The 13,531-nt window shown below is 44.2% G+C and overlaps 1 protein-coding gene across 1 annotated transcript in view; it reads right to left on the reverse strand.

Moving 5' to 3' along the window:
- The window catches only part of CD99L2 (CD99 molecule like 2), an 87,862-nt gene extending 80,230 nt beyond the window's left edge, over window positions 1–7,632 (reverse strand). Inside the window, exon 1 of the mRNA XM_075007551.1 lies at window positions 7,445–7,632. Within this exon, the coding sequence (XP_074863652.1) occupies window positions 7,445–7,499 (55 nt within the window). The 5' untranslated portion in view covers window positions 7,500–7,632. The remainder of the gene's footprint in view (window positions 1–7,444) is intronic.
- Between the last annotated feature and the right edge of the window lie 5,899 nt (window positions 7,633–13,531).

Raw genomic sequence — 13,531 nt, forward strand, 5'->3', positions numbered from 1 at the left:
ATTGGCTAGTGTCATTAATTTAATGTTAACATATTAAAGCTGAAAGACTTTAATCAGATGTTAATAAAATTGCATTGTGACAGTTAATTTACTTGTTGCATTTCATTCAGCTTTGACAATGAAAACAGAAGACAGTTTTGTTTAGTCTTTGATGCAATAGCACATTGGCAATAAGCCAGCAGTGACTACACAGTGGAATAGCTTCTGAATGGTTGTAGTGGGTTCTCCGTCACTGACCATTTTGAAAGCAAAGTTGGAAGTTTTTCTAGAGCAGTGTTTCTTAAACTATGTTCTGTGGAACACTGGTTTTCCAGGAACAACTCACAGGCATGCTGCAAGCATCTGACAATTTTTTTGCTGTCACAAACCAGTATATGTTTTCTGTTATTAAAACCAGATACAATGCTACTACTTTGTTGCTATGATACCTGATTAAATTACTTCATTTTGTTTTTGCTGTATATGTTGCTGAGGTTTCTTTGGCTCTCACTTTTCTTTTTTTTTTTTTTTAAGAAATTTTCATAGGTGTTCAACATAAAATCTGGGGTTCTGTGGTCTCAAATATAAGAATCACTGTCCTAGAGGATGTGCTCTAGGAATTACTTTGGGAAAAGTTCTAGCACACATGTCCTATCAGAAGGTCTGACTCGGTAATTATAACAGTCCCTTCTGGCTTTGGAATCTCTGAATCTTGCAGGTAATCTGTGTAACTCTGGCATGCCACGTAGTGATGGTTCCACTTATGCTTGCGTGCTTTTTTGAGTGCGTCCAAGGTAAAGAGCTGGGGTACACGTAAGAGCATCTGAAAACGAGGCTACTTCCTCTCTTTATGTGCTTCCAGAGAGGCTGATGCTATATAAGACAGCATAAAGAGTTGCGGCCTGGGATGATGGAAGTCACTGGGCAAAAGTTACAAATAACTAATTGCTTCTCTAATATAACTTTCCTATAGTAGTAATTGCTACTAAGTATTATGTTTACACTTGGGAAGAGAGGTGGTCCAAGAGTCCTCATCTGCTAAGGCACAGACTCCTGTCACAGGGTGAATGGCACCTTTTAGGGGAGACAGGACCAGCTCCACCTGTGCCATGACTAGTTAGCTTTTTTCCCCCAGGATGAAGAGACATGACTAAGGATGGATAGGTGATGGCTTCATGGACACTTGGGCCTTAGAGCACTGAGTAGTATCATTGTCAGTAAAACCACAGTTAGGGTATGTCTATACTTGCATTCCTCTTTTGAAACAGGCATGCAAATGAGGGAAATTGAAAATGTAAATGAGGTGCATATTTGGCACCTCTTTGCATATTCTTATTTCAAAAGAGCTTCTTTCAAAAGAAGAAAACCAGTGTAGATGCTGCTCTTTCGAAGATGGGGTTCACTTTTGAAAGAGCAGTGTCTACACTGGTTTTCTGCTTTTGAAAGAAGCTCTTTTGAAATAAGAATATGCAAAGAGGTGCCAAATATGCAAATACCTCATTTGCATTTGATTTCCCTCATTGCATACCTCTTTCAAGAGAGGAATGCAAGTGGAGATGCACCCTTAGTGAGAAGACTCTGAGCCAAGAGACTGGCCATTCCAGACAAAGCAGCCTAGGGGAGGTGAAGAGCTACATGCCAGAACAGGGAAAAATGTGGGACTAGAGTTCAGTAGGGGCTGGAACTGACACCCCAGGGAAATTAGCCCTGGGCTCTATCCCAGAGTCAGTGACACTCTTGAAGGGAAATCAGAAATTGATGGAAAACAGGCCCAAGCAGCCCCTAAAGAGAACAGAACCTTGTCATACGTGTGACCAGTTAGTTGTACTTTTCATACCCTGGAAGGGATTAAATTTGTCTGAGTTGGTCAAAGGGCTAAGCCAGATCTCCAGTTTAGATCTGTGAGGATATCTGAGGAGACCTACCCTGGCAAAGGTCAGGAGTGCTGGCAGCACCACAGTTGATCTGCTGGGAGGTGCCATGGGAAAGCCCTCCTAGGCAGCTCTAAGGGGGTGATGCTGTATTTGGGCAAGTTAAAAACAAACATCACTGTTTTTTTAAACAAAAACAGCTTTGTTCATGCTGGGTTAGTAAAAACTTTTGTTACAAAACCCAAACCAGAGGCCAGACCTGATTAACAAGCTTCTGTTAAAAACAAACTTGCAATTCATTAAGACACACTAGTGATATAGAATTCCTGGGTGTCCAAATACCCATATTAACACACTTCTGCGCATGTGTATATACTGGAGAATGGAGAGAGTCAGGGTGAGGTATGCCTCACACTACATGCCTGAACATTCAGAAATCCAGGACAAACTCTGTGCTTGGCCCAGCTGAATTAAAATGTAATGTGCTGCTTTTCAGACACTTGAAAATCCTAGGTGTACTGTCTAACCAATGCAATTGACCTCAGACTGAAAGTTATATAATTCACAGACAAGGCTGCAGCTGAAGACTGCAGAGGATGTGTGGGAGTGGTATTAAAATGTAGCTTCCTTGTGATGGAAACTGGATGCTGCCACACTTGCAAGCCTGTGGTTTGGAGGGTGTATTTTTAGGATGTGAGGAAGTAGGCACCACTTGAGGTGTATGTGTTTTTTGTTTTTTTTTTTTAAACTGCCTGCAGCTCTTTTAAAACTACTGAGGGGGTAGAAGAAATTTATGGTATCCCTGAATGGCACTTTTTTGACCTCTGTTCTGTTCTGTCCCATACAAAGTATTCACAAAGTACAGTGTTTACATGGCACTCCACTTAAATCTCTTGGAACTTAAACAATTAAGCCTTCCGACATTAGAGAGATGAATTAGCCCGACACTACAGAAGAGGAATCTGAGATGTAATTAATCTGAAGCCCACATTTTTGAAAACATGCATGTTGAGAGCCACATGCTTACAGATGTCTATGCATGAGCATCATCAATATAGACCTGCCCAAAAGGCATACGTGGCTTTACGTGATTGAGCACAGGAAAGGCCATGGAAAAGTCAGGAAGAGAACCCTCCCTGATCTTCCACATCCCACCCCTGGCTTCCTCACCTTAAGAGTATACTGCCCTGTTGAGTGCTGCTCTGCCTCCTCCCATGGCAGCAGCATGCATGATTACCAAGAAACTGGGAAGGAAAATCTCAGTTTCAGCTTCATGCTGTTGATATCTTGGTGCACAAACTTACCCAGCATTTTGGACAGCAGATAAGATTCTTCTTGTGTGAAATGACTTAGAGCATAGTTTGATTGTACAATTAAGCTTCATTTTTATCTACTCTATTTTGATACACTACAGGCTATCTGCATCCGAGATCCAGGCTGCCTTTTGAATGTCACCTTAAATTGTTTTTGTAGCCTGGGTTGCTCTACTCTTTTTGGCTTCTGAAAATCAGTGATGGACTCCTTGGATTGTAAGAGGCTGACAAGATTAGGTGTGCATTCAACTTCAGCAGGCATTACATGCCTGTGAAAAGCTGTTGCTATTCTGATAGCTCACTAAGGCAAGGTGCAGGAGACCAGAGGGCGGAGCTCTAGTGAATGAGGCGGAGATGCTGGAGAGAGAACCTAGGTGTCTCTCTCAATGCTGTGAACTGCATCTCTGATTTTGTTAATGTATTTAAATTAAGTAAATAATCTGTTTTCCTGCCCCGTGCAAATGTCAAGTGTGCACATGGCCAAAGGAAAAGTGAAACAGTTTCTCTTGCTGTTATTGTTAAGAATGGATTCCAATGATGGATTTAGAAGTGTTGTATGGACACTACCAAAGCAAGGTCTAACAACATTCCTGCAATGTGGGGGAGTTGATGCAGGAGCCTTTGGGAGAGACCAGGGAGGACAAACAATAAGAAAAGGTGTGAAAAGGAAAAATGGGGGAAGAAAGGAAAACGACAGATATGAGAATGAATGGAAAGAGACATATCAGTTGAAGGCATTATCCTTTGCTGTTTAAAAAAGAATTGCTCTACAAATTCCAAGGCCAGAAGAGATCACAGAGATCATCTAATCTGACCACCTGCATAACACAAGCCATACATTTTCCTCAAACTTTCTAGTGCTTTTTACTTAGAAGTAATGTAGGCATGAGTGGGAGACAAGGTGTCTCATCCTGAGTCTGTGGCCTTGGCTAGTATCCTCAGCAATTTACCCTACAAAAGCTCTCAAAACATCTAAATAAATATCTTTCCTGTTTTCTTACCTCATGCTCTCCCACAACTCTGAAAATACTATCTGCTTGAATCAGAAAAAAAGTTGCCAAGCCTACTTACAGTACTTCTATGCGCTTGCTACTGAAGGTATGTCTATACTTAACCACACATTCAACATGCCACGATCAATCCTTCAGAGTTCGGTGTGTGTGGTGTTGGGGGTTGTTGTTTTTTTTCCCCCACCCTCATCTGTGAAAATGTGGCAAAATCCATCTCTCTCTGGGCTCAGCCGTCGACCCTGGTACATCACGCTATTGCATGGTGTAAGGGACATCCGTGCAAACCCACTAAGCCCTGATCTACACCAGGGAAGAAAGTCTATCCTCATATGCAATACTAACTGTGTCACTAGTGTCACTAGAATTGACGTATCTGGGATTGACTTTGTTCCCTGATGTAGACCAGGCCTCAAAGACAACTCAAAAAGATATTATTGGGTGAATTAGAGCCACACAAAAAGTTGTACAATGAATGGTCCAACATCTAGTAACAGAAATTATTTATGAACATTTCTGCGAAGGGTTTTTTGCTGGAACTATTTCTTGCCACACCTGTAATCTATCTACTACAGCACTGTGTTAAGGCATGAGAACCAAAAATTGAAAACAGGCTAGTCTAATTTGTCTTTCCATTCAGGAGAAAAGCCACAGAATGAAAACAAACTACATAAGTACTGGTAAAATCAGTAGTTACAGCTCTTTAGTTAAATAGTAACATGTTCTTAATCGAACAGGATAGGGATAGGTAGCTTTTAAAAAAAGGTTAACCTGACAGCATCTCTTTCAGAGGGACATTTTTGCTTTTGTGTTTAGGTGACTAAGGACTGTAAAATGTAAAGTTAGATATATGAATTATCCATAAGCTCAGGGTAAACAAGCAAATGCATCTTATTCCAAGAAAGAGTATATGCTTGTGACATTACTTGCAAGACAAGTACCTAATAATGCTGAAAAAAGAAACTGACAAAAGGCAAATACTGAACAGAAAGAACTACTTTAGAAGTAGATTAAGGTGCTTGGTTTTTCAAGCCCGATTAATTTTGAGTTATCCTGCACTCGTATGTTCTGTTCTATGACTTTCTGTTGGATTTAATGTTGAAAGAGGCGGGGGGCACTAAATTGTGTGATACTCAGGAGGAACGTTCGGAACCAATATTGGGCTAGACAACCCCAGATGAAATGAAAACAGAGTATTGAGTTTGAGCTCCTAAGCACTACAATAATATAAATAATTAGTAATATACATAGTGCTTCTGTATCGCATCCTTTGAGGATCCCAAAAACACTGACATACTATCAAAAAATTCTCAAACATTTAAGGCCATTTGAATTTCCATGACTCTTAGGCTCCTAAATCACTGAGCACTCTGGAAAAATGCTTTTTTCTATGTATGGCGCACCACTGAAAAGCAGCTGCCTTTGTAAGAGAGAACTGCAGCTGAACACCTGGCAAACAGCAGTGAAGTGAGAGAAAATTTTGCCCCAGTGATAGCAGCCCATGAAGGAGAACCTATTTAGTGTCCCTGTACAGCAGAAAGCAGCAAATGTTTTAATCTCGGCCCTCCTCAGAAAATAACTGAATAGCGTATAATTTATCTACCTTTTGAAGGATCAAGAACCAAATCATTTATTCAGGGTTTTGAACCCAAAGTTCTAAAGAACTGAGACATTTCTGAAGTGGTGTTTATCACTACTAATTTCTCTCTAAATTTGCTCTAAAGCTTTGATTTGATATGTATGTTAGCAGTCTGTCAAATTAAATACCGTCCACTTTAAAAGGAAGAGGATGTGGGGGGCGGGGGGACAGACAGACAGTGAAGTAGCAGCAACTTCACACACCACATTCCGTTCTTTAAATGATCCGAACCCAGCCGTAGCAGGGTACCTAAGGCAAATAAAGATTAAAGCCCAGATTGATGCATGACAGCATTGTGCTCTATTAAAAGAAAGGCTTCTTTTAGCTTGGCTCACTGAGTTGTGATGTTTAAATATTCTATCAATCCTATCTGTTTTGGCAGGTGCACCATCCTAGAACAATGGTAATTAACTGCTTCTCCCCCACCCCAAATCTTCATTTACATGTTTAACTATATTGTCCTGTCTCAATTTGAGGACAGAAGTTGCAAAGGGCAATAAATTACATTTTGACTTTGATTCCTCTTAAAGAGAAGTTTGCGTCCCTCCACCTCACCATTCTCCATTAGGGGCAGACTCCAAGTTCAGGCAAGTCTGACATGCAAAAACAGCAGAAAATAAAATTGCTTTTTCATTCAATTTTTTTCCATGAAATTTGGGTCATGTTTGTAAAAGGTCCTGAAGTCCAAGAACAAGCCAGTAACCTAGAACCCAATAAACGGACAAAAGTTAAGAGCATTCTCTTACTTTCCAGATCCTCTTTGTTCTGTTGCATTGTAGGCATTTACTCTTATGAAGTTTAAGGCATTAGCATCACCTTTCTGTTGATGGCAGCCTTTCCAGGAGAACATTTTTTTATGTAACTGTAAACAACGTTTGTGAAATCCTACTTTACATATTTCAGAGGTATTCATAGATGTGAAAAGCCCTGGGGGTTACTCTATAGTTGCATGAAACCGTTCCTTAGCTATCTTCCCAGGAGCTGTTCCAAGAGAATTTTCAGCTCTAGCTGTCGAACAACACTGACTGGAGGAAGGTCATAACGCAAATATAACGGTACGGTTTAACTGGGGGGGAATTAAATGCACGGCTACTGGCTTTTGAGGTTCGGGTTCTTTGGTTTTGTTGTATGGTCGGAGGGTTGGTTGGGGGGGGCGGGGTGTTGTTTGTGGTTTTGATGAGAAGAGGAATCCCTAAACAAAAGGGAAGCTGGGCCAAGGAGGGCACGAGCCTGCAGAGGCGTTTCTTTCGCATGGCTTATTGCATTGTTACGCCTGGAACGGCAGGATTGCATTTGGGAGCTGGACAAGAGCAGCGCCGGTTCTGACCCCTACAAAGGGAGAAACGCGCCCGCATCTCTCTCGGTGGGTGGGGGGGGAGCCCCGGCAGCGCGGCCGGCGGTCTGCTCCAGGGTGTATTTCATTCCGCCTACTCCCTTCAACTGAGCTTTAGCTGGGGGAGCCGGCCGGGGCTCCCACTGTGCGAGCCGCGGGCCCGCCAAGCAGCCGGCTCCCGCATTGTTTTGGCGCGGGGCCGGGGCCGGGGCCGGGGCCTGGCCGGCTGAGGCGGCCGCTGTGGCGCGCGGCACGGCTCCGAGCCGGGCGGGCCCAAAGGCGGCGGCGGGGGGCGCGCTTACCTCTCCCGAGCAGAGCGGCGAGGGCGGCGGCCAGCAGCAGAGAGCGGGCGGCCATGGCCGGGCGGAGACGGGCAGGAGGGAAAGCGGCGGGACCGCGGCGCGCGAGACAGCTGCTGCCGCGGCGGCTGCAGGGCGGCTCTGGCCGGGCCGCCGGCGTCTGCCGTCAAGGCGAGAGGCGGGCAGGGAGGCGGTGCGCGAGGCGCGGGGCGGCCCGAGGCGGGGGGGGAGGGCCCGGGTCAGCTGGCGGGAGGGGGAGTCCGGGGCGGGTGGGGGGAGGGGCGAGGCGCTGTAGTGTGAGGGAAGGGGGGAGCACGGTCAGGAGCAGCATGGGGGCCCGATCCTGGGCTCACGCCCTGCCCCCCCCCCCTCGCCGCGAGGCGTTAGAGCGGTGCTGGAAGGAGGGGTGCCCCCCTTTGCCGTGGTTTCCGTTCCACACGGGGTTCACAGACCCCCACCCCACCCGACTCTCTTCCTGCCCCCCGCGGCCCCCTCCCGCGCACTGATCCCTGCGGGTTTGGTCCTAACCTGGCTCTCCAGAAGCCTGAACCTGGCCTGAGGGACCCCGAGGCTCAGTCCCCACCCACATCCCTTGTCTCTGGGGCTGGAGGGTGAGGGGAGTGAGGGGTTTCAGTCACCGGCCACATCAGTGAGGGCGTCCGTTTGTTGGGAGGTGGCGGGGGGTTGTGTCTCAGGTTTATGTGGCCCCAAACTGATCCCCACCCTGACCCAGAAAAGATTCCCCACCCCTGGGGTTACCATATCTGACCTTTCAGAGACAGAGGACACCCCTGAGAGGGAGTGTATCAGTATCTACCAACTCACTAATGTACTTATATTCTAACAGCACCCTAACACAAGGTGAGTTGGTAGATACACTCTCTCTTTCAGGGGTGCCCTCTTTTTTTAAGACGGGGTATGTAGGACTACCTTTTTTTTAAAAAAAAAAAAAAAGTTCAACATCCCATGCATCTAATGGTCATAGGCTGGGGAAATATACCGAAGGTGTAGGATGACCCAACGAAAGGCAACTTGTGATCTTGTAGCCTCCCTAGATCAGGTGCATGCACAGTGTACTTTTGCACCTGTCACTTTGTATCCTGTTTAGGTACCCATGTCTGACCAGCCGACTCCTCATCTTATGCAATTTTCAGATCGACAAAATCAAAAGTGTTCAAGGACATTAAAGTGAGAGACTCCTCCATACCTTACACACTCCTTGTGCACACTTGGATTTTTTTTTTTACTCCAAACACAAATAGTATTCAGTTTTGTTTGGTTCAATATGTATGGAGGTGATGGGTGGGATTAAATGCCAAACATACTGGTCATTAATCCCAAAATATGATTCCATAGAGTGAGGCCCAGGCTTTCACGTGTTGCTCCAGAGGTCACGATTTCCTCACCAAATGCAATTTGGCTTTGACCTCATTAAAGCAGAGCCATAATCAAGCCAAAGGAAATAGAGAGTTCATTCACCTTCCCTTTACTACTCAAAATATGAGTGATGGGAAAATCTGGAGCAGCAATGGTGAGGCAGTAAGTTTGGACTTGTGCTAATTTTAAACTGCAACATAAATCAGCAGTCAGAGTGTGGTGCAAAAATCAGCTGAATGAAATCTATCTAGTCCTTGTGCAAGCTGTACAGAAACTATAGATGAAAATATAAGGAGTAGCTTAAAAGTCAGCATGCAGGGTCCACACATTAATGCGTAACAACACTGACAGACCCAAGTAATTGTCTGGTAGGTGGGATTCTGGGATCTCTGAAGCAAAATGCATGAGCCTTTACTGCCTAAGCTAAAAGTCACATAGCTCTTAGCTAAGGCTGCGAAGCAGAGCTCAGGTGGTCTCTTAATGGGACAGAACAGCACACCCAGAAAGGCATGGGGCTTACATATGTCTTCTGAACCACCTCTTTCTGCTACATGCAGGTCCCCGCCTGACCTATTCCTAGTGCTTATCTGAGGTGGAGGACTGGGACACAGGTTCATGTTGATACCCTCTGAAATGGTCAGACAAGCCTGAAGGAGAAGTAATTGCTGCCACTTCATGCTTGCCCTATGTATTTGGTAATAGAGCTTGTTATGCTATTTAGGTATTGGCACTATCAAACGCAATGTAAAAATGAAAATCAATCATGATTCTGTGCTGTTTAGCTTAATTTGTTTAATTGTGGCATAAAGGTTAAAAATAACTGTTCTGATCTCAGGATAGAGGGATCATATCTTTGAGAAATAAGAGTTATCTTTGGTGTGCTGTACTTTGCATGGAATTCAGTGAATTCTGTATGTTCTGCAATTTTGGGTTTGCTTGTGTGTGCAGCCAGGAACACATTTAAATAAGTGTTCTGGTCTCTCTCTTTTAAAGCAAAGCAGAACAGAAAAAGCAGTCATGTATCGCTTTAAAGACTAACAAAAATAATTTTATAAGGTGATGAGCCTTCATGGGGCAGACCCACTGTTTCCAGATCTGAAGAAGTGGGTCTTGTCCTATCAAAGGTGATCACCTAATAAATTTTGTTAGTCTTTAAAGTGCTACATAACTTCTTTTCTGATTTGTGAAGATAGACTAACATGGCTACCACTGTTTCTTCTTTTTTAAAGGACAGTCACATGGTTGCAGCTGGTATTTGCATGGGATATTAATGCAGAAGGTCTATAAACCTTCATCCACCTTCGCAGCCATTTGCTATGCTCCACCTGTTCTGCCATTGAAGACTTTTAAGATCATTCTTTGTCTGGACCCTCCCCCTTGATCTTGCTGCAATGGGTGACCATGCTGGGAGCACAAGGCTTCCTGTGGCATTGCTGTTGGGTTCATTGGAACACATAAGCCCACTCACCATGACAAGGTGATGATCTAGAGAGTGGGCTCTAGGTTTAAAGTCTTCTAAAGTCAACATTGATGTGGAAATCCAGAATCGGATGAGTAGTGCAAGCTCTGCTTTCGCCCATCTGAGACAAAGGGTTTTTGAGAACTGGGACATCTATCCCAAGACAAAGCTCCTTGTATACCATGCAGTGGTTGTTCCAATGCTACTATATGCATGTGAAACCTGGACAATGTACAAGCGTTATTTGAAAACACTTGAACAATATCATCAATGCTGCCTTGGGAGAATCCTAAATATCTCTTGGGAGGATAGACCCACGAATGGTAGCATCCTGGAAAAGTCAAACATGACCAGCATTGAAGTCATTATCATTCAAAAACAACTAGGTTAGACTGGTCACATGATCTGGATGTCTGATCAGTGCCTTCCAAAACAGATTCTGTTTTCTGAATTGGAGAAAGGACAAAGGATCATTGGGGGCCAGTGGAAGTGATATAAGGACATGCTGAAGGCACACATGAAAGTGTAGCATCAGTGTCCACACTTGGGAGAACCTTGCCCAAGACTGTCCCCATTGGAGAATGGTAATCCGTGAGGGGATGGCACAATTTGAGAGGTTCCTCCCCAGTGCAGATGAGGAGAGGTGGAGAAGAAGAAAGGATTGTCAAAAACTTCCCCATGCCCCTCCAACAGCTACTAACACCTGCCTCTTCTGTGATAAGATCTGCGGCTCCAGAATTGGGCTGATCAGCTGTCAAGGAACTCACAGATAGGGCCATATGAAGACGTCCTACTCATTGTTGAGTGACCGCCAAGAAGAAGACTGGGATGCATCAGGTTGGTGATCTTAGTAACATTCCCACTGCTTTGTGTTCTCATTACAAACACTACCACCTTCATGAGCAGCATTAGTAGAAACACTAGGGATCATGAAATAAGCCACTGAAAGGGCACTTTTCACTCCCATGTAAAAGTGGTCTCCAAATCAGGATTGAGGGGTTGCTGGGGCAGAACAAGTTTTCCCCATGCTATCACGGTCCTTAATATCTGAATAAAGAGAGAATTGTGAGTGCTGTGGCTGTTGAAGCCGCACTTTTTTAAGAGCACTAAACTCATGGGGGAAAAACACGTATAAAAAAATGCTGCCTAGGTACCCAAGCGTATGTTTCATTCAGTAAATGGGATGCAGTGAATGCATTCCATCTGTTACAGTTGCGGGCTCTTCTGCTGCTGGTGTTGCAGAGGTGGAAAGAATCACAGTGAGGCTAACGTGAAGCAAGAAGGAAGCAGAGAGGGATCTGCAGAATACAGAGTAGCCAAAATAAAGAAGATCCAGTTCAGCTGCTGCACACAGCTGCTTATGCTCTCAGTCTCTGCCTTGTTTTCTTTCATCCCTCTCGGGGTGGGGGGGAGGAGAAATTCCCAAGACAACAATCTCACTTCGTACGACAATCCCACGCTAACTGAAACTAACAGAGCAACGTTTGTATTGCCACAGTCTGGTTCCCCAATAACCTCTCCATATACTATTTGCATTTCAATAGACCTCCAAGCTTCCCGTAATTGTTGTGGATAAAAAGGCTATTATATTAAAGTTACATCGGTTTTTGCAAGTGTGAGATGATAACAGTAACGTTGACAGCAGCTGACCAGAGTAGCGACAACATATTGTTTGCAGTTCTGTGTGAGTCTGGGGTTTGCAACCATTGTTTGTGACTTAATTCATAATTATGACAAAACACACACATTTAGCAGTTTAATTGATGGGGAACACAGAAACAATGCGATGATGCATTGTGGGGCCAGAGTGAAACAAAGCTGTGCAATCACCTGAGACTGTGTGTCAGGTCTACTGAGCAAGCCAAAAAAGGCTGTGAAATCAGACGGTGCGTTGCATGAATAACCAGTTCAGTACAGAACCACAGATGGTGGTCTGTGGATCAGAGAAACTTCTTTGCTGGGAAGTGTCATTACTGGAAACTAAAAGTAGCAGACTGTAACAGTGGACTATTCTATCCTTGTACTGTGTTCTAATGAACACAGGTCTAAATCCTGAAGACAGAATATAAATGCCTGCTCCAAAACCCATCAGAGTCAATTGGAGCCTTCTGTGAGCTTTGGATCAGGCCCTCTGTGACATGAAGAGTAGAGCAGTAATAGGGCTTGTTTAGGAGGAGAACTGGATAATTTGCCAGGGCATGTGAATGTGACACGCAAGCTGAGACCTATATATTTTCAGTGACTCTGGGCTGCAGCTGTTTCAGGATGGGCTCATTCAGTTTTTCTCTTTTGTGAATTTTGTTGTTGTTTACAATTTTGCAGCAAGTACAGACCAGTAGTTGAATGCTGTATATCACTTCCTATTTTTCTTTGGGAAGACATTAAAAGTAGAATTTTTAAATAGTGTAGTGAGCTGAGCCGCAACAAGGGGGAAATTCTCAAAGGCAAAGATTTGACTTTCAACAGGATTTAAGAGTCCAAGTGCCCTTTGTGCCTGGAGAATCTCCCCCCACCTTGGAGCCTAGCAAATTTTTGGATGCTTGAAAACATAATCAGGAAAATGTTGGTCTCTGAGGATCTGTTTGGCCTCTTTATTAGACCAAGCAGGTTATTTCCATTTTCTCCCTGGGCTCATTTCTGTAACAGCAATAATAAAAGCAGTTGCACTTTTAGAATCTTTCATCCCTGAATTCCAGGGCCTGTTAAGTAATGGATATATGAAGTGGGGGTGCCAGTTTCAGTTGGACATGTTCCTGGAGGTTTCATCACATGAGTCTTTAATTAAAGATTAATACTTTAGTTCCTGGATACTTCAGGAGAACAGGCTGCTGTGTGATAGTGCGCAGCATCACTAAGCAGTTGCTTAGAATGGAAAGGTAAGTATAACTGTAGAAAATGCTGTGCTTTTTTTTAGTAGATGGGGTAGGAGAGGATCACATACAGCCTCTGATTACTGGATCCTTTTCTCATCCCCAGGAGATCTTTCGTGCCCTAGTCATGGTATCCTCAAGTACTAGATTTCATGATTTTTGAAGCCTGATTCATGGTATTTAGACGTGACTAGTTTTGGGGGAAGGGAGGAGAGATGGTTCTGTCTCAAAATTTCCCCTTCTGATGTTGGAACCCCAAGAGGCATGTCACATTTTCAAGGTGTTTCTCTACAGCTGCAAGGACTAGGAAATTACTGATGATCCTCTCAGAAAAAAGAGATTCTTGGGTTATTACCACAACAGTTGATTGGGAGGGGAGAGTGG

The sequence above is a fragment of the Carettochelys insculpta genome, chromosome 13 (assembly GCF_033958435.1).
Source record: "Carettochelys insculpta isolate YL-2023 chromosome 13, ASM3395843v1, whole genome shotgun sequence".
NCBI lineage: Eukaryota > Metazoa > Chordata > Testudines > Carettochelyidae > Carettochelys > Carettochelys insculpta.